At 39.0% G+C, this 24,639-nt stretch overlaps 4 protein-coding genes across 11 annotated transcripts; 2 read left to right on the top strand and 2 right to left on the bottom strand.

The window, feature by feature from the left end:
• Window positions 1-346: 346 nt before the first annotated feature.
• On the top strand, window positions 347-4,723 carry LOC112736665 (protein TOC75, chloroplastic). 2 transcript variants are annotated; one of them, XR_011870164.1, is made up of 8 exons: window positions 347-1,469; window positions 1,731-2,070; window positions 2,173-2,397; window positions 2,494-2,601; window positions 2,699-2,890; window positions 3,006-3,254; window positions 3,686-4,137; window positions 4,254-4,723. XR_011870164.1 is itself a non-coding variant. In XM_025786214.3 (8 exons), exons 1-8 carry the CDS (start codon window positions 652-654, stop codon window positions 4,491-4,493), a joined length of 2,427 nt encoding a protein of 808 aa, XP_025641999.1. In that variant the 5' UTR covers window positions 347-651; the 3' UTR covers window positions 4,494-4,723. The 2 variants fall into 2 exon arrangements, 1 of the variants encoding a protein (XP_025641999.1); XM_025786214.3 differs by having other exon boundaries at window positions 3,883-4,137.
• Window positions 4,724-4,887: 164 nt separating this feature from the next.
• On the bottom strand, window positions 4,888-11,631 carry LOC112736664 (transcription factor LUX). Of its 5 annotated transcripts, XM_072211101.1 has the most exons (7): window positions 10,523-11,631; window positions 9,919-10,209; window positions 9,054-9,196; window positions 8,278-8,843; window positions 8,090-8,145; window positions 7,861-7,937; window positions 4,888-7,736 (listed from the first exon to the last, which is right to left on the bottom strand). In XM_072211101.1, the coding sequence occupies exon 1, from the start codon at window positions 11,394-11,396 to the stop codon at window positions 10,551-10,553; it is 846 nt and encodes a 281-aa protein (XP_072067202.1). In that variant the 5' UTR covers window positions 11,397-11,631; the 3' UTR covers window positions 4,888-7,736; window positions 7,861-7,937; window positions 8,090-8,145; window positions 8,278-8,843; window positions 9,054-9,196; window positions 9,919-10,209; window positions 10,523-10,550. The 5 variants fall into 5 exon arrangements, with proteins under 5 accessions (XP_072067202.1, XP_025641998.1, XP_072067203.1 ...); XM_025786213.3 differs by having other exon boundaries at window positions 7,861-8,145; XM_072211102.1 differs by having other exon boundaries at window positions 7,861-8,843; window positions 9,036-9,196.
• On the top strand, window positions 5,478-7,656 carry LOC112736663 (pentatricopeptide repeat-containing protein At5g59600). Of its 3 annotated transcripts, none has more exons than XM_025786210.3 (2): window positions 5,478-7,116; window positions 7,230-7,656. In XM_025786210.3, exons 1-2 carry the CDS (start codon window positions 5,478-5,480, stop codon window positions 7,361-7,363), a joined length of 1,773 nt encoding a protein of 590 aa, XP_025641995.1. In that variant the 3' UTR covers window positions 7,364-7,656. The 3 variants fall into 3 exon arrangements, with proteins under 3 accessions (XP_025641995.1, XP_025641996.1, XP_072067200.1); XM_025786211.3 differs by having other exon boundaries at window positions 7,202-7,656; XM_072211099.1 differs by having other exon boundaries at window positions 5,478-7,656.
• Window positions 11,632-15,350: 3,719 nt separating the features above from the next.
• On the bottom strand, window positions 15,351-16,719 carry LOC112732478 (uncharacterized). The gene is made up of 3 exons (XM_025781223.1): window positions 16,476-16,719; window positions 16,050-16,382; window positions 15,351-15,607 (listed from the first exon to the last, which is right to left on the bottom strand). The coding sequence occupies exons 1-3, from the start codon at window positions 16,717-16,719 to the stop codon at window positions 15,351-15,353; spliced, it is 834 nt and encodes a 277-aa protein (XP_025637008.1).
• Between the last annotated feature and the right edge of the window lie 7,920 nt (window positions 16,720-24,639).

Raw genomic sequence — 24,639 nt, 5'->3', positions numbered from 1 at the left:
AATAGTTTTATTAAAATTTGACCAATACTTAATTAGCCAAAAAAAAGTAAGTAATTTTATACCGTATCATATCCCTCATATCTTAGAAAAACGAATTATATCTCGATTGGATAAGACAAAATTCAAATTAAATTAAACTTATCATCTTAAACCATTTCCCTCCAAAATCCTCACTCGGTCCTAGTCCTCTATGATCAACAGACCTCTCTTCTTCTCAAGAATCTCGACTCTAGCTATTCACGACTAATAGACTGATGAATAGTTCAAAGAGAGGAGCCTATAAATCAACTAAAATAAATAATTAGGCCACACAATAAAAACAAAACACATAACCCACTGATCATGCACTCTTTCTGATAAGTGATTTTTTACTGACTTATGCGTTGGAATTTTTTTTGGAGGTAACACGCTCGGATCCAAATTCACCAAGATATTCCCAGTCTAGCTCGAGCTGCCAAGAACACCGGATTAACACAAGATTGAAGTAAAGCTCGAGAGGAATATTCTTACACAAATATATACTATTAAAAATACTAATAATAATTAATTAATGACTACAAATTACAAAACTTGCTGGTTTTAGCACTCCTCTAAATTGGCCTTTGTCCGTCACAGTGCGACAGTGAGAGTCAACACTCACCGGTCACCACCATGAACTCCTCCTTCGCCGCCAGCCACCTCATCACCACCCCGACCCTCCCCCCTCCGTGCCGCACATCCTCTTACCTCAAATGCCAGCTCCCTTCTTCATCCTCCTCTGACCACACCAAAGATCACTCCTATTCCACTCTCATCAAAACCCTTTCCACCACCTTCGCCCTCTCCTCCGCTGCCTCCATCGTCGTTTTCTCCACCTCCCCTCTCCGCTCCCTCCTCCCCAATGCATCCGCACATTTCTCCTCCGGCAGTGGTGGTAATGCAGGAAATGGCGGCAACCTTGGCGGCGGCGGCGGCGGTGGAGGCGGAGGAGGCTGGTTTGGCGGCGACGGATCCTTCTGGTCAAGATTCTTCTGTCTATCTCCGGCCATCGCCGCCGACGAATCACCGGCGCCGGAATGGGACTCCCACGGTCTTCCCGCCAACATCGTGGTGCAGCTGAAAAAGCTCAGTGTTTTCAAGAAGTACAAGATCTCCGACATCTCGTTCTTCGACCGGAGCCTCCGGGTCAGGATCAATGCACCTGACGACTCTTTCTTCGAGATGGTGTCGCTTCGCCCCGGCGGTGTGTACAGGAAATCGCAGCTGCAGAAGGAGGTGGAAACCCTAGCCTCCTGCGGAATGTTCGAGAAGATCGACATGGAAGGGAAGACCAACCCTGACGGAACCATCTCCCTCACCATCGCTTTCACGGAGAGCACCTGGCAGTCTGCCGAGAAGTTCCGCTGCATCAACGTCGGTCTCATGGCTCAGCCCAAGCCCATCGAGATGGACCCCGACATGACTGACAAGGAGAGACTCCAGTACTACAGGTCTGTTAATCAGTTATAACTGTTATGACAGTTAGTTAGTTAGTTAGTTTGTTAGCCGTGTTAGTTTTTACAGTTATGATAGTAGTTAGTTAGTTAGTTAGAGAATGAGTCTCAGCACACTTCGTTATGATAGTAGTTAGTTAGTTAATTAGTTAGTTAGTTAATTAGTTAGTTACTTAGTTAGTTGTGGTAGTTATAGTTTTGGACTTTTGGTAGGTAGTTAGTTAATTACTTCGTTGTGCTACGGCTGAACTGATACAGGTCCAAAGAGAGGAACTACAAGAGGAGGATGGAGAGGGCAAGGCCATGTCTTTTGCCAATGTCAGTTCATAGGGAGATAGCAGACATGTTGAGGAGCCAGGGAGCAGTTAGTGCCAGGTTGCTTCAGAGGATAAGGGACCATGTCCAGAAGTGGTACCATGATGAAGGGTATACTCGTGCCCAGGTTGTAAACTTTGGGAACCTCAATACCCAGGAGGTTGTTTGCGAGGTTGTGGAAGGGGATATTACCCAATTGACCATTATGTTCCTGGACAAGCTTGGGAATGTTGTTGAAGGCAACACCCAAATCCCGGTGGTGCAAAGAGAACTTCCCAGGCAGGTGCGTGTGATTTCATTGTAATGTGATTGATATGGTTAGTTCTGTGTCTCTAGTTCAGGATTGTTTAGATGAATGTGCTGATATTTTGTATTGAACTAATAGCTTCGCCCAGGGTACGTTTTTAACTTTGAAGCTGCCAAGCAAGCCTTGAGGAACATAAACTCATCCCTTGCTTTGTTTTCAAACATTGTGGTGAATCCAAAGCCTGATGAGAAGAGCGAGGGAGGCATTATTGTTGAAATTAAGCTAAAAGAGTTGGATCAGAAAACGGCTGAAGTCAGTACTGTGTGGAGAATTGCCCCTGGACGAGGACGGCCTCCCACTTTGGTAATTTTGTCATGGCGGATTTCCAATTTGTTTATTATCCATGAATTGTTGTTGCGCATTTTTAATGTAATTACTTTGTGTTCAACGTTTGCATAGGCTTCACTGCAGCCAGGAGGAACAGTTAGGTTTGAACATCGGAATCTGCAAGGGTTGAATAGATCTGTTTCTGGTTCATTGACAACTAGCAACTTCTTCAATCCTCAGGTATTTTACCTATAATAGACCAGTGAGTTTTCATCACTTCTGTTGTAGATTAAATAGTTTAGTTTCTCATGAATATTGTGATTGGTATTTGGTACAGGATGATCTTGCATTTAAGCTTGAGTATGCACATCCATATTTGGATGGCGTATATCATCCACGCAACCGTACCCTCCGTGTAAGCTGCTTCAACAACCGAAAGCTGAGTCCAGTATTCACTGGGGGACCACAGGTGGATCAAGTGCCCCCAATATGGGTTGATCGTGCTGGTCTTAAAGCCAATATCACAGAGGTAATTTGACTGTCGTATATACATAAATCTTGACCTGGCTATTTATGCTGTTGGTTTTTTTACTTTTTATTTTCATATTTAATATCTTAATTGCTATATCTCGTTTCCCATGCAGAATTTCACACGTCAAAGTAAATTCACTTATGGACTAGTCATGGAAGATATAACAACACGTGATGAGAGTAGTCATATCTGTGCCAGTGGTCAAAGAGTTTTGCCTAGCGGAGATATTAGTGCAGATGGACCTCCAACCACGCTCAGTGGTACTGGTATTGATAGGATGGCATTTTTACAGGCAAACATCACACGAGATAATACAAAGTTTGTGAATGGAGCTATAGTTGGAGAAAGGAATGTGTTCCAGGTGATCGTATTATCCTACATTCATGCCTTTTGTTGTCCATAGTGTTTAGATTATTTCAAATAGTCCTAACATCTTTTTTTTATTTTATTTCCTAATAGCAACATTTATCTCTAGCCGTAATTTTGGGGTAGAAGCCAAAAAGTTGCATCCAGTAGTTGTTACATTATCTATGTCTATACCATAGCCTGGCCAAATGATTTCGAAAAATCCTTTGAAGCACATTTATTTTATAGTTTATAGTTTAGAAATTAGGCAGCTTACCCTCCTTTTTTTTCCTTTTTCTCCTTGCACCTAGTCTTTGCAAGCTTACTGTTTCAAAGCTCTATACTACATCCTAATATAGAAGGGACTTTTGCAGAATCCTTATTCTTTAAAATTTGTAACTACATTTTGTCAGATTTACATTGGAAATATCAATCCTATGTTTGCAGGCCACTGAAGCAGTTGACTGGAATTTCACACGTGTTGATGTTTGGATTTGAGAATGAATCTTGTGCCTAATTTTGCTTAATGGAAATAGTCACTTTGCTGTAATTTGAAGACTAAATCAATGTTTTCTAGGTTTATGGTCTTGGAGCATGTTTCCCAGTCTTTTATTTTGACAGTGTTAGTTTTATACGCAGTTCAGGTTGATCAAGGCCTTGGCGTTGGCAGCAACTTCCCATTCTTTAACCGTTATCAGTTAACCATTACACGATTTATCCAGTTGATGCAAGTCGAGGAAGCGGCTGGGAAACCACCACCACCAGTGGTTGTCCTTCATGGCCACTACGCTGGATGTGTTGGTGACCTTCCAAGTTATGATGCTTTTCCTCTTGGGGGTCCCTATTCTGTAAGGGGTTATAACATGGGTGAGCTTGGAGCAGCCAGAAACATCCTCGAGGTAAGAACCACTGCATTTTTGTGATTTTCTGCCTAACATTTAGTACTTACTTTCATAATCTTCATATCATCTAGTGACTTTGGAACAACTATCGAAGTTTTTTGTTCCATCTACAGCTAGCAGCTGAGTTACGGGTACCTGTTAAGGGTACACATGCTTATGCGTTTGTTGAGCATGGCAATGATCTAGGAAGCTCAAAGGATGTCAAAGGGAATCCTACAGAAGTCTACAGGCGAATGGGTCACGGATCTTCTTATGGTGTTGGTCTCAAACTTGGATTGGTAAGAGCAGAATATGCCGTTGATCATAACTCGGGAACTGGTGCAGTTTTTTTCCGTTTTGGGGAGAGATTTTGAGGCAAGATTTTGTCATAGTTTACTGCTGAGTTGGTATATTCGTTTCTATTTTTTTAGGGAAGGGGTATTTCAGCCCCTCGATGAAGGAAATACTGGTTTTTTAGATGCTTAAATCTACTTGTACAAATTGGTGTTGAGTGGATTCCATACTACTCTTGGGTGTTCATGTGTAGGCTACTGAATATTGGCATAGGATGAAATATAAAATGATAAGAATACCTTACTGTGTACTATTGTTGTCTAATTGATGTTTGCGGCTAATGCTCAACATGCAGTTCTATGAAATTAATAAGTGCCTCAATATCCGGTCAAAAATAAATGCTCAATGTGCTATCCATGGAGTGCAACTTGAATAATTAAAGTATATAGGACATTTTGGACAGGACAGAATGTATATTTTAAGTAAATTATTAAGATTTATCCAACATACTTACAAAACAATTCATCTATACATACACTCTCAGAGAGATTTGCATGTTCATATATTAGGAATGTCCACAGCCACACATGCTTTAACTATTCTTGTATTAAAATATAATGACAAACTAAGGAAATTCCTGCCAATCTTCTTAAAAAATGAATACCAAATAATCTTGTACATATTTGAACAACAGTCTTATTTCATGAAGTGGAATCAGCTTCATATATATTTAAACAAATTTCAATTTTTAAAAAAACGCACTCGAGCAACTTTCTTTTCTTTCTTTAATCAATTCAATTATTTTGGAGCCGAATGAAAAATGTTATGCAATATACTAAAAATTAACTATTAAATTAATTATTTAATGATCAAATTAATTATTATATATTATTTAATTTATTTTTAATAAATATTTTATATTTTATACTGATAATTAATTTGAAAATTAATTGTTTTATCCTGGCATAATAGGTTGGGCCTGAACGATTATTCCGTTACCCATTTATTGCCCATAGCACAATCTGGGGCGTCCGATTCAGTGTCTCCCGTCTTTACTGACTGCGATGCATGCTTTCCATAAAACCACACTACTCCCCAGGATTCCCATAACAAACGCCATCATCCACCGCTCCTTCCGATCAGATCCCTTATTCTATGCCCAACTCATCGAAACCTACGCTCGTGATCGAGCGTTGCACCACGGCAAGAAGCTCCACGCCCACCTAATCACCAACGGCATCGCTTGCTTCAGCCTTGTCGCTTCCAACTTAGTTTCCTTCTATGCTTCCTGCGGCCAACTCTCCCATGCACGAAAACTGTTCGATAAAATTCCGAAAACAAATGTGCGCCGGTGGATTTCCTTTATCGGAACCTGTGCTCGCTGCAGCTTCCACCACGACGCCATTGCCGTGTTCTCAGAAATGCTGGCAACCCAAACGCCCAATCCCAATGCCGTTTTTGTCATTCCAAGCGTTCTAAAAGCTTGCGGCCATGTCGGGGACCAAATCACGGGTCAGAAGATTCATGGGTTGATTCTGAAGTGTTGTTTTGAGGTTGACCCTTTTGTGTCTAGCTCGTTGATTGTAATGTACTCGAAGTGCTTGAGAGTTGGGGACGCACGCAAGGTGTTTGACGGAATGGAGGTTAAGGATTTGGTGGCTTTGAACGCACTTGCTGCTGGGTACTCCCAAGTGGGGCTTGCGGATGATGCTTGGAGTTTGGTGGAGAGGATGAGATTGATGGGTGTGAATCCAAATCTAGTGACTTGGAATAGTTTACTATCTGGGTTTTCGCAAAAATGTGACCTTGCTATGGTTTCTGAAATTTTCAGGTTGATGACTGATGATGGTGTGGACCCTGATGTGGTGTCTTGGACTTCTGTTATATCTGGGCTTGTGCAGAATTTTCGTAATGAAGAAGCTTTTGACACTTTCAAGCAAATGTTGCGTCATGGGTTCTGCCCAACTTCGGCTACTATCAGCACCCTTCTCCCTGCATGTGCCACTGTCGAAAGAATGAGGATTGGGAAGGAGATTCATGGCTATGCTGTGGCAATTGGGGTAGAGGAAGATATATATGTAAGGAGTGCTCTTGTTGACATGTATGCAAAATGTGGCTTCATCTCTGAAGCTAGAACACTTTTTGGTATTATGCCAGAGAAGAATACAGTTACTTGGAACTCTATCATTTTTGGGTATGCCAATCACGGGTATTGTGATGAAGCCATTGAGCTCTTCAATCAAATGGAGATGGAAGGGAAAGCCAAGCTGGATCATTTAACTTTCACTGCGATTCTCACAGCATGCGTCCACGCCGGTGACATTGAACTTGGGCAGAGTCTGTTCAAGACTATGCAAGAGAAGTATGGAATTGAGCCACGTCTGGAGCATTATGCATGTATGGTGGATCTTCTTGGTAGAGCCGGGAAGGTTGACGAAGCGTACTGCATGATCAAGGCAATGCCAATTGAGCCTGATCTGTTTGTGTGGGGTGCATTGCTGGCTGCTTGCAGAAATCATGGGCATGTGGAGCTTGCAGAAGTGGCAGCTAAGCATCTGCTGGAGGTGGAGCCTGAGAGTGTTGGGAATCGTCTTCTATTGACGGGTGTGTATGCTGATGTAGGCAAGTGGGCAAAAGTTGAGAGGATCAAGAAGAGGATGAAGAAGGGGAAACAGAGAAAATTCCAAGGGTTGAGTTGGATAGGTAATGTATAATAATATTGTAGGTTTCTGAATGATTCTTTCTAGATGGGTGGTTCCTTTGAGATTTCCCAGATTTGTGTTGGTAGGTAAGGTGTCTGGGTTTTGCTTCTGCAGAAAGAACAGGATGCGTTGTTTCATGCTCCTCATCAGGCAACAGTTACAATATCTCTTGGGAGGCACCGTTGGACGACCCAGCGAAGCAAAGGATGCTTAAGGTTAAGAAGCCATTGAGTTTACTTAAGACGTAATTGCAAGGAAGTGGAAGCATAACAAGAAAGGATTTGCTCATGAATTTGTTCACCAAAGCTTTACCATTTCCGGCGAAAAAGACGTGTGGTCCATTAATTACATCTAAGGAACTTCTAGTATAGCCTAAAACGTATATCTTTATATATTTTGTCCTTGAAACCTAATCCACTAGAGCCATTGAATTATGATGGATTCCATGACCGCATTATTCTATTGTTTAATTTAAAGAATGATGTTGGCATTAGGTGCTCCTCTTTTTTATCCAATCAAGTTTCCTTTGATTGTCTTCCAACCAACTTTACCCTTTCTTTGAATCTTACCGTTACTTTTAAGAAATCTATTTCACAAATTTGTTGCTTGCTCAAAATTAAGCTGCAGGAGTAAAAGAAAACGGGTATAAGGAGGTCATAAAAAACTTGCAAGCCGAGTAAGTTGGTGTTCCTCAGAGAGTCAGAGTCCTACATAGTGTGATCAATATATACAAATGCCAAGTTACCTTAAATCGTGCTGATCAGTTCGTAACATGTCCATGAGTCCATGACCACCAAGAGAAGTAAGAGCAGGCACACCAATCTAATCTCGTTTTTAAGATGAATGTTAGAAGTACATATAAGCACTTAAACAAGAAAAGTTCAAAGGGCTATGGGAAGGAATGGCTAATAATAAAATGAAATGATTGTTTATAAGCGAGTGCAATGAAAACGTATGTAAATCTTCTTTTTCACCTCTATCTGTTGTTCTGTTCAGTGTCTATGTCATAGTATTCAACTTTGCATTGGTTCTGAAAAGGAGAGTTAGCATATTCAGGAATTAGTACACACAAGAACATAAGCTTTTTTATTGAAATAAATAAACAAAAAACATTATTTCCTAAATACGCATCCCTGAAAATGGTTACTTAAATACGCAGTACCATTTCTTGGCCACCACCCACGAAATGGGTTTACAAACCATGTCATAGATGCCCCCCACGAAATAGATCCAAAGCTGACAGCAGAAGTGTTGACTACCATTTCAATCCTGCCACCCGCGAAATGGAGGACTGCACATCATTGGAGCCAGCAGCGAAATGGCCACATCAAGGATAGCGCATGCGAAATGGAACATCCCGCTTCTGGCATCCACGAGTTGGGCCACATCTCCAATGTCCGCAAGAGGCACATACTCATGCATTTCATCATTCCCTGTCAATAAATCATACACTAAATTTGTTGACTTGGGGTACTGGTTTGATCGAAGGTCAGAAATTGGTGAAGTTTTGGGAAACCAATCATCTCCAGAATGATCTGAATTATCAGATGCATAAAGTGCCAATTCTGTCTCAGATGTATCTCTAGCTATAGAAGAACTCAATCCATAGTATTTCTGCAAAATGGTCATGGCTGGAGAAACCTTCTCCTTGGGTGGTTTAAGGATTGTAGAGGTTCCTTCATGCCGTATTGACCTGCACGTGGGGGTCTTCTTTCCGAGCTATTATCCCTGCAATGATTTTATCCTAAAAAGATTAGTTTGTGAAACCAACAGATTTTGAATTGAAGCAACAGCCTAGAACATCAAACAAAACTCATCCCCAAAGAAAAAAGATACAAGCAAAACCATGTAGAGTAGCAGCAAGAATTTTCATCAAACTGTAAATGGCGGATACATGGGAAGAATTAAAAAACACAATACATGAGTATATGGTAGTACCCCAACTTTGCATGTCCATTAGGTACACTCGAAGTCGGAGAGGGGGATGGCGGATGTCGTCCCGGTAACGGAATTTTCAATGTCTTCAGTGCAAAGATTTGAAGATCCGTGGCTAACCCGTTCACCCTTTTGATATCAGCTACCTGAATAAGGAGAGTTCAGTATCATGATATCACAGCCCAAAAAGCAATCATCCATGCATTGCTGGCCAGAAGTAAAAAACTTCTGACGCTTTCATTGTTATAGCCTTATAGGCATGTCTTCACATTATACAATCATCTACTTTGTATATTACCATATCTTCATGATAATGCAGTATCTCTAATAGTAATTTGTATGTTACTGGAAATGAATAAAAATAAACAATATTTGGAAAATGAAAAGTCAAATCAGTTGGAAATCAAATGAATTCAAGTTCTGCCCCAACTTCAAAACAATTTCTACCTATCGTTATTCTCATCTGCATAGCCATTCCACTAATCCCAAATCCCAAAAGTGGAGAATATTAACTCATAGGAGAAAACTTTGATTAAATAAGTAATCAGAAATCGAGCCACTTAACTCAAATGGAAATGGTTCCTTCAGATCGGTTTGTTGGAATAACAAAACAAAAACAAATCAAACATACACAACCTTCCATCATTCCCAAAATAAAAGAGACTTAAATAAGTTTAAAAAAGCACAACACAGGACACCAAAAAATATTGAAGAAAAGGGTGTAAACAAAATGAAAATAAGACCTCAGAATAAAACCCAGAAGAAAAGGGTAAAACTTTACCACATTTAAGGCACCCCAAGTTAAGAATCATAAGAAAATAATGCACAATAAGAACATGAAAAAAGAAAAATTGAAGTAGCTATATACCTCAACGCCATACTTAATGCCGACACCGCCACAGACGCCGCCGCCGTTCTGCAACCTGTTCGACGGCGACATCTTCACCGATTGGTCGCCGACACCAAAGATCTACGATCTCACACCAAAGGAATAAGATCTCACTTCCAATTCGCATGCGCCATCCTTGATGTGGCCATTTCGCTGTTGGCTCCAATGATGTGCAGTCCTCCATTTCGCGGGTGGCAAGATTGAAATGGTAGTCAACGCTTCTACTGTCAGCTTTGGATCCATTTCGTGGGTGGTGGCCAAGATATGGTACTGCGTATTTAAGTAACCATTTTCAGGAGTGCATATTTAGGGAAATAATGTTTTTTGTTTATTTATTTCAATCAAAAATGTTACATAACGATATATATAGTACGGATTATAAAATCGGAAGAGAACTAGTTCAGAATTTACTTCAGCAACAGCATGTAACCTAGCTCCATAAAGTCTTAACACATAGGATGGATGATAAGAGTAATTCCTCATTTATAAGTTGTCGATAATACCCTCGATACAATTGTGCTACAAAAGATGAAAAACAAAATTCTAATACAAGTTGATTCAATTAGAAGCAAAGATCAATCACCGGAGATAATAAAATTCTATCAGTTGATTCATTTATCATTAGGAGTGACATGTGGTGGGTAGGACCAATCCCTCTGCTGCAACACATGGTGATGATGAAAGCCATGTGGCATGCCGAGCATCGGCATTGGCATCATCGCCGCCGGAGGATAATGCATCGGGACCGGAACCGGAAGGTGCCCGTTCCCACGGGAGTGGCCACTTCCTCCTCCTCCGCCGCTGTCGTTGAGGCTTTGAGGAACCGGCGTGGAGGCGAAGAGGTGGTCGGAGGAAGAAGGTCCGTCGGCGGAGAGCCCTTGCATCCGCTTAAGATAGAGGCGATACTTCTGGAGGTGGCTGGCGACGTTCTCTCGGGTCAACCCTTCCACGTTCATAAGCTGCATGATCGTCTTCGGCACCGCGTTCTTGATCCCTAGGTGCGCCACCACGTCCACGAATCGCTTGTGCAGCTGCGGTGTCCACACAAGCCTCGGTCGCTTCACGGCGGCGGCACTGTCGGTGCGCGGCACAGAATCCGCTTCCTCCGCACAATCGACCTTCCGGAGCTTCCTCGAATTGGAGCCCGAACCGTCCGGAACGATCTCTTCCTCGTCGTCTCCGGCGGGATCGTTTCCCTCGTCTTGGAAGGGGTTGAGGTTGGAGGAGGAGAAGGCGTTGACGCCGGTACGGAGGGTGGAGAGAGTGTTCTTTGAGGCGCGGTTGACGTCGACAAGGGAACGGTGTGGCTCCGGCGAGATGCTGAAGGCGGAGGCGAGCTCCGGCGGGATCAAGAGCTGAGAGAGCGGGGTGAGATCATGGACCGCCGGAAGGCCCAATTCCCAGTCGGCGACTCGGTCGTCGTCTTGGTAGTCGGTCATCCTAACTTCCTCACCCATCCCGGCGTTGGCCGTTATAAACAGTTGAATTTGTTAGTAATCGAAAACGGTTAGGAAATTGGATTGGAATTCTGGATCTAAAAACAATAAGAGTAATGAGTGAGTGAGAAATATGAAGAGATTAAAACAACAATAGATATCTCTTAAGATTCGGCGGTGGTTGTGTCTGTGAATAAGGAAAGTGATGCACCAAGGTCAATTAAAAAGGGGGAAAATATAAAGTAGCCAAGTGAAATAAAAGTGGTCATTTTAAGTGAAATTTTTAGGTATTTCGACAAAATAAATAATATTTATTTAATTTCAAAACACATTAAAAATTTAAAATTCTCTTGACTTTGTGTTAATAATATTATGTGGAAAAAGAAGGGGGAAAAGTGCAATATCTGATTCCACATGAGAATGGTAGGGGTGCCAACGTGGACGACTTAACCAGATATTTTTGATCTTCTAAATATCTTTATATATTATATATGGGCCTTTTGTTTTCGTTTTTGCGAATTGGTTTAATGTGAAGCACACGTGTTTGTGCTTCGTCAGAAGTGCCTTCGCTCATGTTCCTATGCGGCTATGCGCTGTGATAACCAATTAAGACTAGCATAATTGAACTTAATCATAAATGAACCATTAAAAATTAAGTGGAACTGAATAAATAGAAAAAATGTATATATAGAAAGAGAAAAAAATCCTCTAAAATAAAAAGGATGTAAAACGATAAAGTAATATTTTAATTATTTTTAAATTAAGATAGTAAAGTTTATAGATAATAAATATTATAAAATTAAAAATAATTAAACTATTATTTTACCACTTTATAAATAGTCTATTTTATATTTTCTTTTTAAATTGAAAGTGAATCATATTTGCATGTTGCATCTTACATGAAAGAACAATAAATACTCATAATAGTTTGGTTTTTTTTTTTTTTGGACACTAAACCCTGTTTCAATACCCAAAAGAAAAAAACAATAAGTAATTTGGGTGCCATTCTGCCTGTTATCCCTTGAAGGCTTCAATGACCAAAACTCTAAATCGGGCTTTTGACTTTATTTCCTATTATTATTAGTATTTAGTAGTATTAAGTTAGGGCAACATATTTATGGCACGAATATGTTGCCCTAACTTAATACTACTAAATAGATTGTAGAGGGATATCCTTTTCCCGAACTGTTACTGTAGTTTTTGCTTTGTAATTATTGGGCTTCGGCCCCGTCATAATACCAAAAAAAAAAGTTAGGGCAACATATAGATGCATATGATTCAACTTGACATTGATATTTTTTGGTAATTAAATAGAAAAGAAAGAAAAAAAGAGACAAAACTAAATTAATTGGCTAGGGTCATATCTAAATCTATTAGATGTTGAAGCTCACTCCATGGTTGGCTCCAATTCGAGTGAATGTCCGCGACAGAAACAGCTGCTTTAGCCATACAATCTGCAACACTATTTGCAGTCCTCTGAATTAAAAGAATAGAGACTCTCAAATTTCAATTCATAACCTCATGTATATGCTTTGCCAAATCCCATTTCAGAATATCCTTACCAAGCATTCTTTGGTTTACCAAGAAAAGAGCTTCTAAACAGTCTGTTTCACAAATAACCTCATGAAATCCACTCTCCCAAGCAAGAAGTAAACCTCTCCAAATTGCATACAATTCAGCAAAAAGAATACTGCACACTTCGACTTTCCCAGTGCAACCTTTCAACCAACATCCATCAGGATTGCGAATGATACAACCAAAACCAGCATAGCCAAAAGGAGCAAACCAACTAGTATCACAATTCAATTTAACAGAATGAATTGGAGGTGGAACCCAATGCAAACAAAGTGAAGGAGGATACAGAGATTGATCCATAGCAAAAATAGTGTGAAACTCCCTTACTGAACTACGAATCAAACTCACCACTTTACTAGCACTCCATGAATCATCTATATTAAATAAGTCATGATTCCTGCTTCTCCAAATTCACCAGATGCTCGAAAAGAAAAGAAAAACATCTCCACTCCTTGCACCTCTGTAGAGCCAATCATGTAAATTCGAGTTATCTGAATACAGGCCTAAAAGGTTCCAGACCTCCTTGGCACTAGGGCACTCCCGAAGACAATGAAGAATGGATTCAGAACTATTCTCACACCGATGACAGGTGCTAGATAAAGCTAAACCACGACTCAAACAAAACTCTGCCGTAGGAATAGCATTATGAAGACTGAGCCAAATCAAGAACTTGTACTTCTCAAGAATATGCAGTCGTCATACCCACAACCAATTATCATGCTCATTCCAGTCAAACTTTCTTTTGGCTAGCCAACTGTACCCACTCCTAGTTGAGTAGAGTCTAGAAGATGCCACACCCCACGACCAACCTGAACTCTCTCCAGCATTCAAATCCGGATTATAAGCATTCAAACACTGTTTGACATCTTCTGGAATGATAGAGAAAATATCATGGAGATTCCATTGACCATCTTTCCAAACATCTCTAATAGTTAAATCAGAGTCAGATATATGTACAAAAGGAACATCTTGAGCAATTGGGCCCTCAATACTCCAATTGTCAAACCAAAAAGATTGATCAAGTGACCCAATGCACCAAGAGAAGGAATCCTTAAGAGCACCAAAAGCCTTTGAGATACTCTGCCAAACATGAGAAGCATTGCAAGGGACAGGGCCATCTAAAACTCCCTCATTCTTCAGATACTTCGCCCTCAATAGAGCAACCCAAGGCTTGTCCTGACAATGAAAAAGTTGTCACACCAATTTACCAAGTAAAGATATATTAACACACGCAGGATCTCTAACACATAGGCCACCAAATTTCTTTAGAGTGATCACGGTCCTCCAATTAACAAGAGAAAGACCTCTACCATCAACTTGACCCTTCCAAAGGAATTGTCTCATCATAGAAGACAATTTATCGCAAACCCAGTTTGGAAAAAAAGATACCTGCATATGATAGATAGGAATGGATGCTGCAACAGAATTGATCAGGCAAAGTCTCCCTGCTTTATTTAGAAGCCTTCCTTTCCAATTAGCTAATCTTTCCCTCACCTTTTCAATCACCGAATGAAAAGAAGCCCTACTGGTACGTGAATGATTAAGGTTAACTCCAAGATATCTTCCTAAGTCCAAAGCAAAACGTATTGAAGAAACACTAGTAAAAATATCTCTTCTACGAGCAGTCACATTTTTAGAACAAAAAGCTTTAGACTTTTCAAGATTCACTTTCATACCAGATGTCTTGCGAAAAATGTTAAGAGAATGCTTGACCATTTGGACCTGACTCTTTGTAGCCTGACACAAGAGTAAGAGATCATCTGCAAACATCAAATGAGAAAATTTTGGGCCACCCCTAGTGACAGAAACTGGTTTCCACACACCCTCGACCATCTTATGAGATATATAGCAAGCAAGTCTTTCCATACAAAGTACAAATAAGTAAGGAGACATTGGATTGCCCTGTCTAAGCCCCTTCTAGGAGCAAAACTATCCAATCTATTCCCATTTCACATAATAGAAAGAGATGATGCACAGACACAATTCATAATCAAATTAACAGTGATGATAGGAAAACCAAAAGCAATGAGAGTACTCTCCAAAAACTTCCAATCCACCCTATCATAAGCTTTTTCAAGATCAATTTTAAAAGTAAGAGTACCTTTCTTGGATTTTGTGTACTTCATGAAATTCAGAATTTCTTGGGCCACAATAATATTATCAGGAGCACCACGACCCGGAATAAAATCTCATTGTAAAGGACTAACAATATCTGGAAGAAAAGGCCAAAGTCGGTTAGTTAATACTTTTGGTGATAATTTTATAAACAACATTACACAAGCTAATAGGCCTGAAATCCTTCATAAAGGTAGGGTTATCAATTTTAGGAATAAGCACAATCAGAGTTTCCATGATGCTAGGATTTAAGAACTCTCCCAAAAAAGCGCTCCGGACAATATTCTAAATCTCAGTGCCTACTATCTCCCAATATTCTTTAAAAAAATAAGCTTGAAAGCCATTTGGACCAGGAGCCTTAAAAGGGCTCATACTGAATACTGCTGACTTGACTTCCGCAAAAGAGACTGGGTCAATTAACCTAGCACAAGCCTCAGTGCTTAGAGTGGGCATCGGAACATCCCCTAAACAATCAACCTCAACCTCTTCCGTTGTACCAAAGAGATTCTTGTAAAAAGAGAGGGCTTCTTCCTGGAGAATATCTGTATCAGTAGACCAAGACCCATCTCTAACATATAATCCATGTACTCTATTATGGTTTCTATGCACCAAAGTCTGAAGATGAAAGAATTTAGTGTTTCTATCCCATACTTGACTCACTGCTCTCTAGATTTCTGGTACCAAAAAAGTTCCTCTTGCAATAAAAGCCTATTGTAATCTTCTCTCAGTTCAGCTTCTTTAATTCTTAGAGATAACACATCGGTAACCTCCGAACCCCGTTGAATATGATCAATCTGATATTCCAGCTTATTTTTTCGCACAAAAATATTTTCAAAAATCTTTGAGTTGAAGTCCAAAGAATCCTGTTGAACCATCTTAAGCCTTTCAGTAACGCCTCCAAACTCTTGATTCCAAGCTTACTAATAACATGTTTATAAGAAGGATGTGTTGCCCACGCAGCTTGAAACCTAAAAGGACGAGAACCTTTCACTCTGGGGCTACCATGACAACGAACTAAAATAGGACAATGATCAGAATGAAGCCTGCTAAGAATTTCAGAATAACCCTCAGGAAACATTGTCATCCACGCCTCATTAACTAGAGCTCTATCCAACCTTTTAGCCAAGTTCCTGCCAGCTTGAACTGCTCTATACCAAGTATATCTCCTACTAGTCACTTTAAGATCAAAGAGCTCACAATCATCTAGAATAGTAGCTAATAGACTAGCTCTGTGAGAAGAAAAATAAGCACTTGTACTCTCATCTGGTGCCACAATCTCATTAAAATCACCAACGGCCATCCACGGTCTATTATGGCCTGAATTAATAGAACGCAAATGATCCAAAAGCATACATCGTTTTTCGAATTGAGGACTCCCATATACTGCACTACAAAGCCAAACTAAGTTACCCACACTCACTTTCACTGTGATACATTGGTCAATTTGATCAATAACCACACAAGAAGCATTAGCAATAGAAGATAGAAACCAAATGCCACCCCTGTGTCCTACTGCTTCCTCAATACCAACACAATAAAAATCCAACTTATCCCAAAAATTCTTCAAATTATTAAACATGGTATGAGTCTCAAAGAGAAAGAAGAAAGATGGTTTATATATTCTCACCAAATTTTTGCAATGCACACGGGCCATCTTGTTAGACGCACCCCTCACATTCCAGGCTATGATATTGAAACTATCCATAAAAACAGCAAAAAGGGAGCTCCAATAACAAACCCAAGACTCAACATGATGTCCCTGTCTTCAACGATCCTGTCTTTAATGGACTCTCAAGTTGCAGCCCAATTTTCTCCATCGAAACTTGCACCATACCCACCGTCGATGCTCCATCCTTATCTACTGGTGAATTCTGCAAAGAGTTTGGACGAGGACGTTTTTGCATAGGGCCATTTGTTGTCTCACCTTGCTGCTGATGATGAACATTGGGCCGGGTCCCCGAAGAAGCCACACTAACCAGTTTTCCAATATTGATGCCCCTACTTAATTTTACTTTGGATCCAGTAGCATGTGTTGTACATTGGTGATTAGGCCTTGTCCAAGTATTGGTAACCTTGTTAGGAGTCTTCTTTGTTTTTGGTTGGACCTGATGGGTGCTAGGAGAAGACTTTTGACCCATTTTATACTTACTAAATTCGGTGACGAATCTAAAAATATAAGTTGGAGGACCAAATTTATATTAAAATTTTAAAAAATATATATTTTAACATTATACTTACTAGTAACAAAATTACGAATGACTTTTTATTTAAAAATTGACTTTAATAGTGATTTAATAATGCAAATTTTAAATAACACAAATCTGCAAAATTTAAATTAATAACACATGTTTAATAAAAAAAGTTAATAAAATTCCATAACATTACAATGAAAGTGATTAAAAAAAAAAACAGTATAAGAAGTGTAAGATATTAAATTATCCTTAACAAATATGATATAATACACACCATAAAAATATTTTTATTTATTCTTTGAGTACAAGTTCCATTTATGTATGTATTAGATCCATAAATTGAAATCTTAATGTATGTAAATACAAATAGTTCAATGAAAGCAAGAATTTTCACAAATATTTAAAATTTTTCAATTTTAAATAGAATAGTCGTTTTCAAATAGTGTTTAATTGATTATGTATTAATCAATATTTAATTGATTGGTTTAAAGTTGAAAATATCAATAAAAAAATTTGTCTAAATTATCATGTTTCTTTTTGTCTAAATTATTATGAATTTATGATAACAGCACCAACATGATATTCATTGGAGAATATAATGAAAGTTCTTTCAGTATTTATTAAAGCTAAGATTTAATTTGTTTATTCTACTATACAATCAAATTATAAATCTAAGAAGATATACGTGATTTAAAAAGAAAAAAACATTTTAAATAAATTTGGTGGGCCCATGGCCACTACCCCCGGGGGACGGTTGAAAGAGCTTACACAGAGGTTAATTATTTCATCGACCACGTTAAGTTGTATCCCAAAATCAACTTTAAAAAATAGAATATATATTACCAAAATTAACTTTAGAAATAGAATATATATATATATAAGAATTCTTATTATTTTATACGTAGGTCATCGATTTTGCATTGTATAAATTGTATAAAAAAAAAGAAAGGGTATATATATATATATATATATATATTAGTTGATATAATGTTACTTAACATAATATTAGCCTAGATATTTATACCAGAGTTAGTTAGAACTGTTAATTGATCATAGTTATCAATTAATTAGAGTTAGCCTTTAGTTAGCACTTGTATATATCTTTAGTTAGGAGGTAGTTAATATTTTTGTGATTCTCCTTATTTCTTCAGAAAGAAATCTCTCACTTTCATATGATGTTTCTCTTTGTTCCTCTTCTCTTGCACCTATCATCAACCTGTAATCTCTTCACGGCTTTGGATTTTATCATGGTGCGGTGAGCGTGGAGGATGCAATCGCGACGAGATCTGAGTTGAGTTAAGAGAAAGAAGGAGATTGTTACTGAAAGTTCCCGATTCGGCCCATCTATGACGAATGAGGAACATTTGGAGAATCCAGACTCAGATATGGAGGATGAATTCTCTCCAAACGACATTCGCAACTTTACAAGACTCCTGAATCGACTCACCAATTTCTAGAACTCTCAGTGTAGAATGAATCGCTCTGCATCTCCGAACGGTACGAACTCTCGCAATCCCTCAACCAATTCAACCTTGGACCTGCACAGCTCCTATTATCTTCATCCAGGTGAGAATCCTGGAATCTCGATAGTGAATATGGCTTTAATTGTTTTGAATTATCACTCTTGGTCAAGAAATATGAGACTTGCGTTAAAATCAAAGAACAAGTTACAGTTCCTTGATGGAACCCTAACGAAACCTTAAGAAACTTATCATAATTTTTTAGCTTGGGAAAAATGTAATACCTATGTAGTAGCTTGGCTGAATCTGTCCCTGAGTAGTGAAATATCTCAGAGCGTTATTTGGAATGAAAATGCATATGACATGTGGAATGATCTCAAGCACAGATATTATTAAGGATATTTGTTTCGAATTGCTGATCTAGAGGAAGAAATGTACACAGCTAAACAGGGAGAACTTAGTATAACTGCATATTTCACTAAATTGCAAACCATTTGGGAGGAATTGGAAACTTTTTTACCTATTCCAAGTTGCGTCTGTGGCGTAGAATGCATATGTGGTTTAGGAGTGATGAGAAAATATAGAAAGCAGCGCCAATTAGTGAGATTGCTGAGAGGTTTGAATGAAGAGTATGGTATCGTTAGGTCTCAAATCATGTTCATGGCACCTTTACCTGATGTGAATGCAGCTTTTGGCATGTTAACTCAACAAGAGAGGCAATTCCACTCCTTAGATAATGGTGAACCTAGGGCTCTCATAAGCTCTTCTGACCTGATTGAGAATGAGAAGCACTTTCAGCATCAAAATGCAAATGGCTATAGGGGCAGAGGTCGTTCTAGCCGAGAAAGGGGTGGTAGAGGAGGTAGAGGGCCTCCCAAACTATGTTTTTTCTGTCACAAGACGGGGCACTTGGTAGACACGTGCTATAAAAAATATGGACTCCCTCCACATATGAGACAATCGCAAAAGGCCTTTAACTATGCAGCAACCTCACCTGATGTGGAAATTGATGAGTCAAGTGAGGCATTATTGCAGCTTTCAACTCAGAAAGGGGACTGCAAGACATCCACGATTTCTTTATCTTAAGAACAAAAAGACACTTTAATTGCTCTTCTTCAACAGGACAATTCCTCACGGCCTGGTCATGTCATCAACCAAACCACAACACAGTCAGGTATACCAAGCTATATTTTATCCATGAGTGCACATATATCTCAAATTTTGTTTACAAAGTCCTTTTCTGCACATACCTGGGTCGTGGACAGTGGTTCCACCGATCATGTCACATTTTCTTTAGCCAATTTTCATAGCTATCACAATATAAAACCAATCCTAGTTAAACTTTCAAATGGTCACCAAACAATAACTCACATCGCTGGAATTATCATGTTTTCAAACAAGCTGTATCTCACTGATGTGTTATACATACCATGTTTTATTTTTAATATGTTATCAGTTTCTAAAGTTGCCAAATAGTTAAATTGCTATTTTTCCATCTCTGACACTGCTTGTGAGATACAGGACAGAAATACTTGGAAGATGATTGGGTATGCTAGTGTGGCTGGCGGTGTTTACACATTGATAATTACACCACCAAATTCACAGGAGGCACATAAGACTGCACTCACATCTCACACTACACCCACATCTCATAATACAGATACATCATCTCATATACCACCACAACGTAGTGTAGAAAATAGTACAAAAACATGGCATCTTAGACTTGGACATATACCTGCAGATAGGATGCTTGTAATAAAGAAGAACTCTTTGATAGTATAGATTGCATGAAGCCTTGTGATTTCTGTCATTATGCCAAACAAAAGAAATTCTGTTTTGTACAAAGTGTCACAGAATCAAGTGAAATTTTTGACTTAGTACATATTGATGTTTGGGCCCTTATGCTACTCCCTCAATTGCGGGACACAAATACTTTTTAACTGTGGTTGATAGGACCGTCAAAATGGGCCAAACCCATCGGGCCAGTCCGTTTTACCCATTTAAATGGGCGGGCTTTGTCTCCAAAATTAAGCTCGTTTAAATCTCGGGCTAAGTGGTCTGAGCCCGATTAACCCGCAAAAAATGACAGGTTAAATGGGCTAGTCCGCTGGCTAAACGGGTGGCCCGTTTAATTTTTTTATTTTTTTTTTTAAAAAGTAGCACTTTTAGTCGATATTTTCCTCGATCTGACTCGAAATCCGACCCATCAACTAAAAGAATATTATTTTTTTAAAGGTTTTTGACCTAAAAGTAATATTTTTTGTCAAAATATTTTTTAAAGAATAAAATAAAAGGATAAATGAGCTGGTCCGTTTAACCCACGGGATGACCATAAACGGTATGGGCTGAAAAATTATGGCCCACGAATAAAACGGGCTTAAACAGTCGAGCTCATTTAACCCACGAGTTTAATGGGTAGGGCCTAAATGGGTCGGGCTAGCCCATTTGACAGCCCTAGTGGTTGACGACAAAAGTCGTTTAACCTGGCTCTATTTTATGAAAATGAAATCTGAAATTCAGTTGTTGATTAAAGAATTTGTAGCATATATTCAATTACAGTTTGAAAAAATTATAAAATATTTTAGATCGGACAATGACTTTGAATTTCAACTACACAATTTCTTTGCTGAAAAAGGTATTTTGCACCAAACATCATGTGTGAAAACAGCCTAACAAAATGGGGTGGTTGAACGAAAGCATCAACACTTATTAAGCATGGCTAGAGCACTATTTTTTCATTCTTCAATTCCTAAATTTTACTGGACTTATGCAGTTGGGCATGCTGCCTACCTCATCAATCGATTACCAAACTCAGTTTTAAAAGATAAATTTCCTTATGAAATATTATTTTTCAAAATTTCAAATTTGATGGAATTGAAGACTTTCGGCTGCTTAGCCTATGCTTGCACTCTTACTGGCCATAGGAGAAAATTTGATGAACGTGAAAGAAAATACATTTTTTTAGGATATAGACACAATGTAAAGGGTTTTATCCTGCTTGACATAAACACAAGAGAAATACTCCTCTATAGACATGTTCAATTCTAGGAGGAAGTATTTACATTTCATCACAAGACTTTAATCAATTTTGACCAGCCAGTGATTCTTGATAACTCTCGCAACAATCCAGCATCCCTACCTTAGGTCATTGATCCTTTTAGATTTGAGTCACTTGACACACTTCATGAACATATTTCACTTAGCACACACCATGCATCTATGTTTGAAACTCCAACTCTTATGGAGTCTGGCACCTCTTCTATCATTCCACATGCATCTCATGACATTGCACATCATTCAAATTCTGCCATTACTCCTGATAATGAGGCCACAGCCACTCCTAGCGGTCCTGCATCTTTCTCGCCTCCTCCCCCACCAATTCGAAAATCCAGTCGGACTAAGCAACCACATGCATACTTACATGATTATCATTGTCCTACAATTCCGTCTACACTAGCATCCTCAACTTCAAACAGGTATCCTTTTTCAAAATTTGTCTCATACAACCATTTGTTTCCAAAGTTCAAAGCCTTTTCCCTAGCTGTTGCTGCCATTTTGGAACCAAAGTCTTATGCTGAAGCTGTGGGCTTGAAGTGTTGGAATGATGCAATTGATGATGAGCTTCGTGCTCTTGAACATAATCAAACATGGACAATTACTAGTCTACCTCCTGGGAAGAATGCCGTGGGTTCAAAATGAATTTTCAAAGTGAAATTCAATACGGATGGTACTGTAAAAAGGCACAAGGCCAGGTTGGTGGCTAAGGGCTTCACTCAACAAGCGGGTTTTGACTACTTCGACACCTTTAGTCCAGTAGTTCGAATGACCACACTGCGAGTTCTTCTTTCCATTGCTGTCTCGAAGCGGTGGATCATCCAACTATTGGATGTAAATACGACTTTCCTGCATGGTGAATTATCGGAAAAGGTTTACATGAAGATTCCTGAAGACCTGATTGCTCCTGCTGGTTCTGTGTGTAAGCTGAATAAGTCTCTTTACGGTCTCAAGCAAGCAAGTCAGCAGTGGAATACTAAGCTTGTTTCTGTCCTATCTGAATCTGGATACACACAATCCAAATTCGATTACTCTCTCTTCACTAAGCACACAAAGTCAGGGTTCACAGCCATTTTAGTGTATGTGGATGATCTTGTCTTGGCAGGAGATGATGGTTCTGAGATTGACCGAATTAAATTCACCTTGGATGCTCGATTCAGCATCAAAGATCTTGGAAAGTGGAAATACTTTCTTGGAATAGAGGTAGCTTACAACACTAGAGGGCTTGCCTTGTATCAAAAGAAGTACACCACTGATCTCTTGGAGGAATTCGGTTTATTGGAGGCGAAACCAGCAACTACGCCCATGGATTACTCGATTCTTCTCTCAAAAAATTCTGGGACCCGTATCATGATGCTTCGGTCTATAGGAGGCTATTGGTAAGCTTTAATACCTTACCAACACCAGACCGGACATTGCCTTTGCGGTCAGTAAACTGAGCCAATATCTGGACTCTCCGACTGTTGAACACCACAAAGCAGCTCTGTGGATACTCCGTTACTTGAAAAATACTCCAGCCACTGGGTTGTTCTTCCTCTCACCACCGATTTCAAGTTCACGGGGTTCGCTGATGCTGATTGGGCGACATGTCCCGATACTAGGCGGTCTGTCTCTGGATATTGTTTCTTTCTTGGCTCTACTTTGATATCTTGGAAGAGCACCAAGCAACAAATAGTATCTTGGTCGTCCTTTGAAGCCGAGTATCGTGCTTTGGCGAACGTCACCTGTGAAGGGCTGTGGCTCCTTCGGCTACTAGAGGTGCTTGGAGTCTCTCATAAAGACCCTTTTATTCTTTACAGCGACAGTTAATCTGCACTACACATGGCTGCCAATCCTGTCTTACATGAGCTCACAAAGCATATTAAAGCGGACTGGCATATCGTCATGAGGGTGTTCTCAAGCTATTGCCAGTAACATCAGCCAACCAAACAGCCGACCTCCTTACTAAGACTCTGGCACCAGGACCTTTTAGTTCATGTTTCTCCAAACTAGGATTGTTAGATATTCACACTCCTAGTTTGAGGGGGCATATTAGGTGATATAATGTTACTTAACATAGTGTTAGCCTAGATATTTATACCAGAGTTAGTTAGAATTGTTAACTGACCATAGTTACCAATTAACTAGAGTTAGCTTTTAGTTAGCACTTATATATATCTTCAGTTAGAAGATAGTTAACATTTTTATGATTCTCTTTATTTCTTCAATAAGAAATCTCTCACTTCCATATGCTCTTTCTCTCTGCTCTTTTTCTCTCGCATCCATCATCAACCTACAATCTCTTCACGGCTCCAAATTTTATTAATATATTAAAATATATAAATATATAGTATCTAATTTTAATAATTAATTTTATTATATAAATAATATTTTTGTTATTTCTTTTGTTTTATGTGTACATTCATTATATTAAGGTCTCTTTTGTAATGTTTAATATTTATTCATAAAATTTAAAAAAATAAATTCCACTTTGTTTTATTTCTACTTTTGGACACTAAATTTTTAAAAATAAAAAAATACATTCATTATATTAGACAAATTTTTTTGGGCACTAAATGATTTCCCTTATATTAATTTAATTGTTTATAAAACTTCATCACTTAGGCTAACCTAAAACTTGCTCCAAATCACACCCAACCTAACAGCCCTTTTATAATTTTATTCTCAAATCAATTTATTAAAAAAAAAAAATCTCAAATATGGCTCAGCTCTCCCAGCATAGATCCATCCAAGATGGTGACTGATTTTGGACTTTTGATAGATCAAGCGGCTAAGAACCCTAGGACGGTCATCCAATCATTTTTCAAGGACAACATGATTCACATTTCACATTTAGAAAGCAAAATTTTTGTATTCTTTTCTTTT

Source organism: Arachis hypogaea, chromosome 13 (genome assembly GCF_003086295.3).
Source record: "Arachis hypogaea cultivar Tifrunner chromosome 13, arahy.Tifrunner.gnm2.J5K5, whole genome shotgun sequence".
NCBI classification, from domain to species: Eukaryota; Viridiplantae; Streptophyta; class Magnoliopsida; order Fabales; family Fabaceae; genus Arachis; species Arachis hypogaea.
The sequence above is the reverse complement of the archived record's forward strand: the minus strand, read 5'-3'. Positions and strand labels throughout refer to the sequence as shown.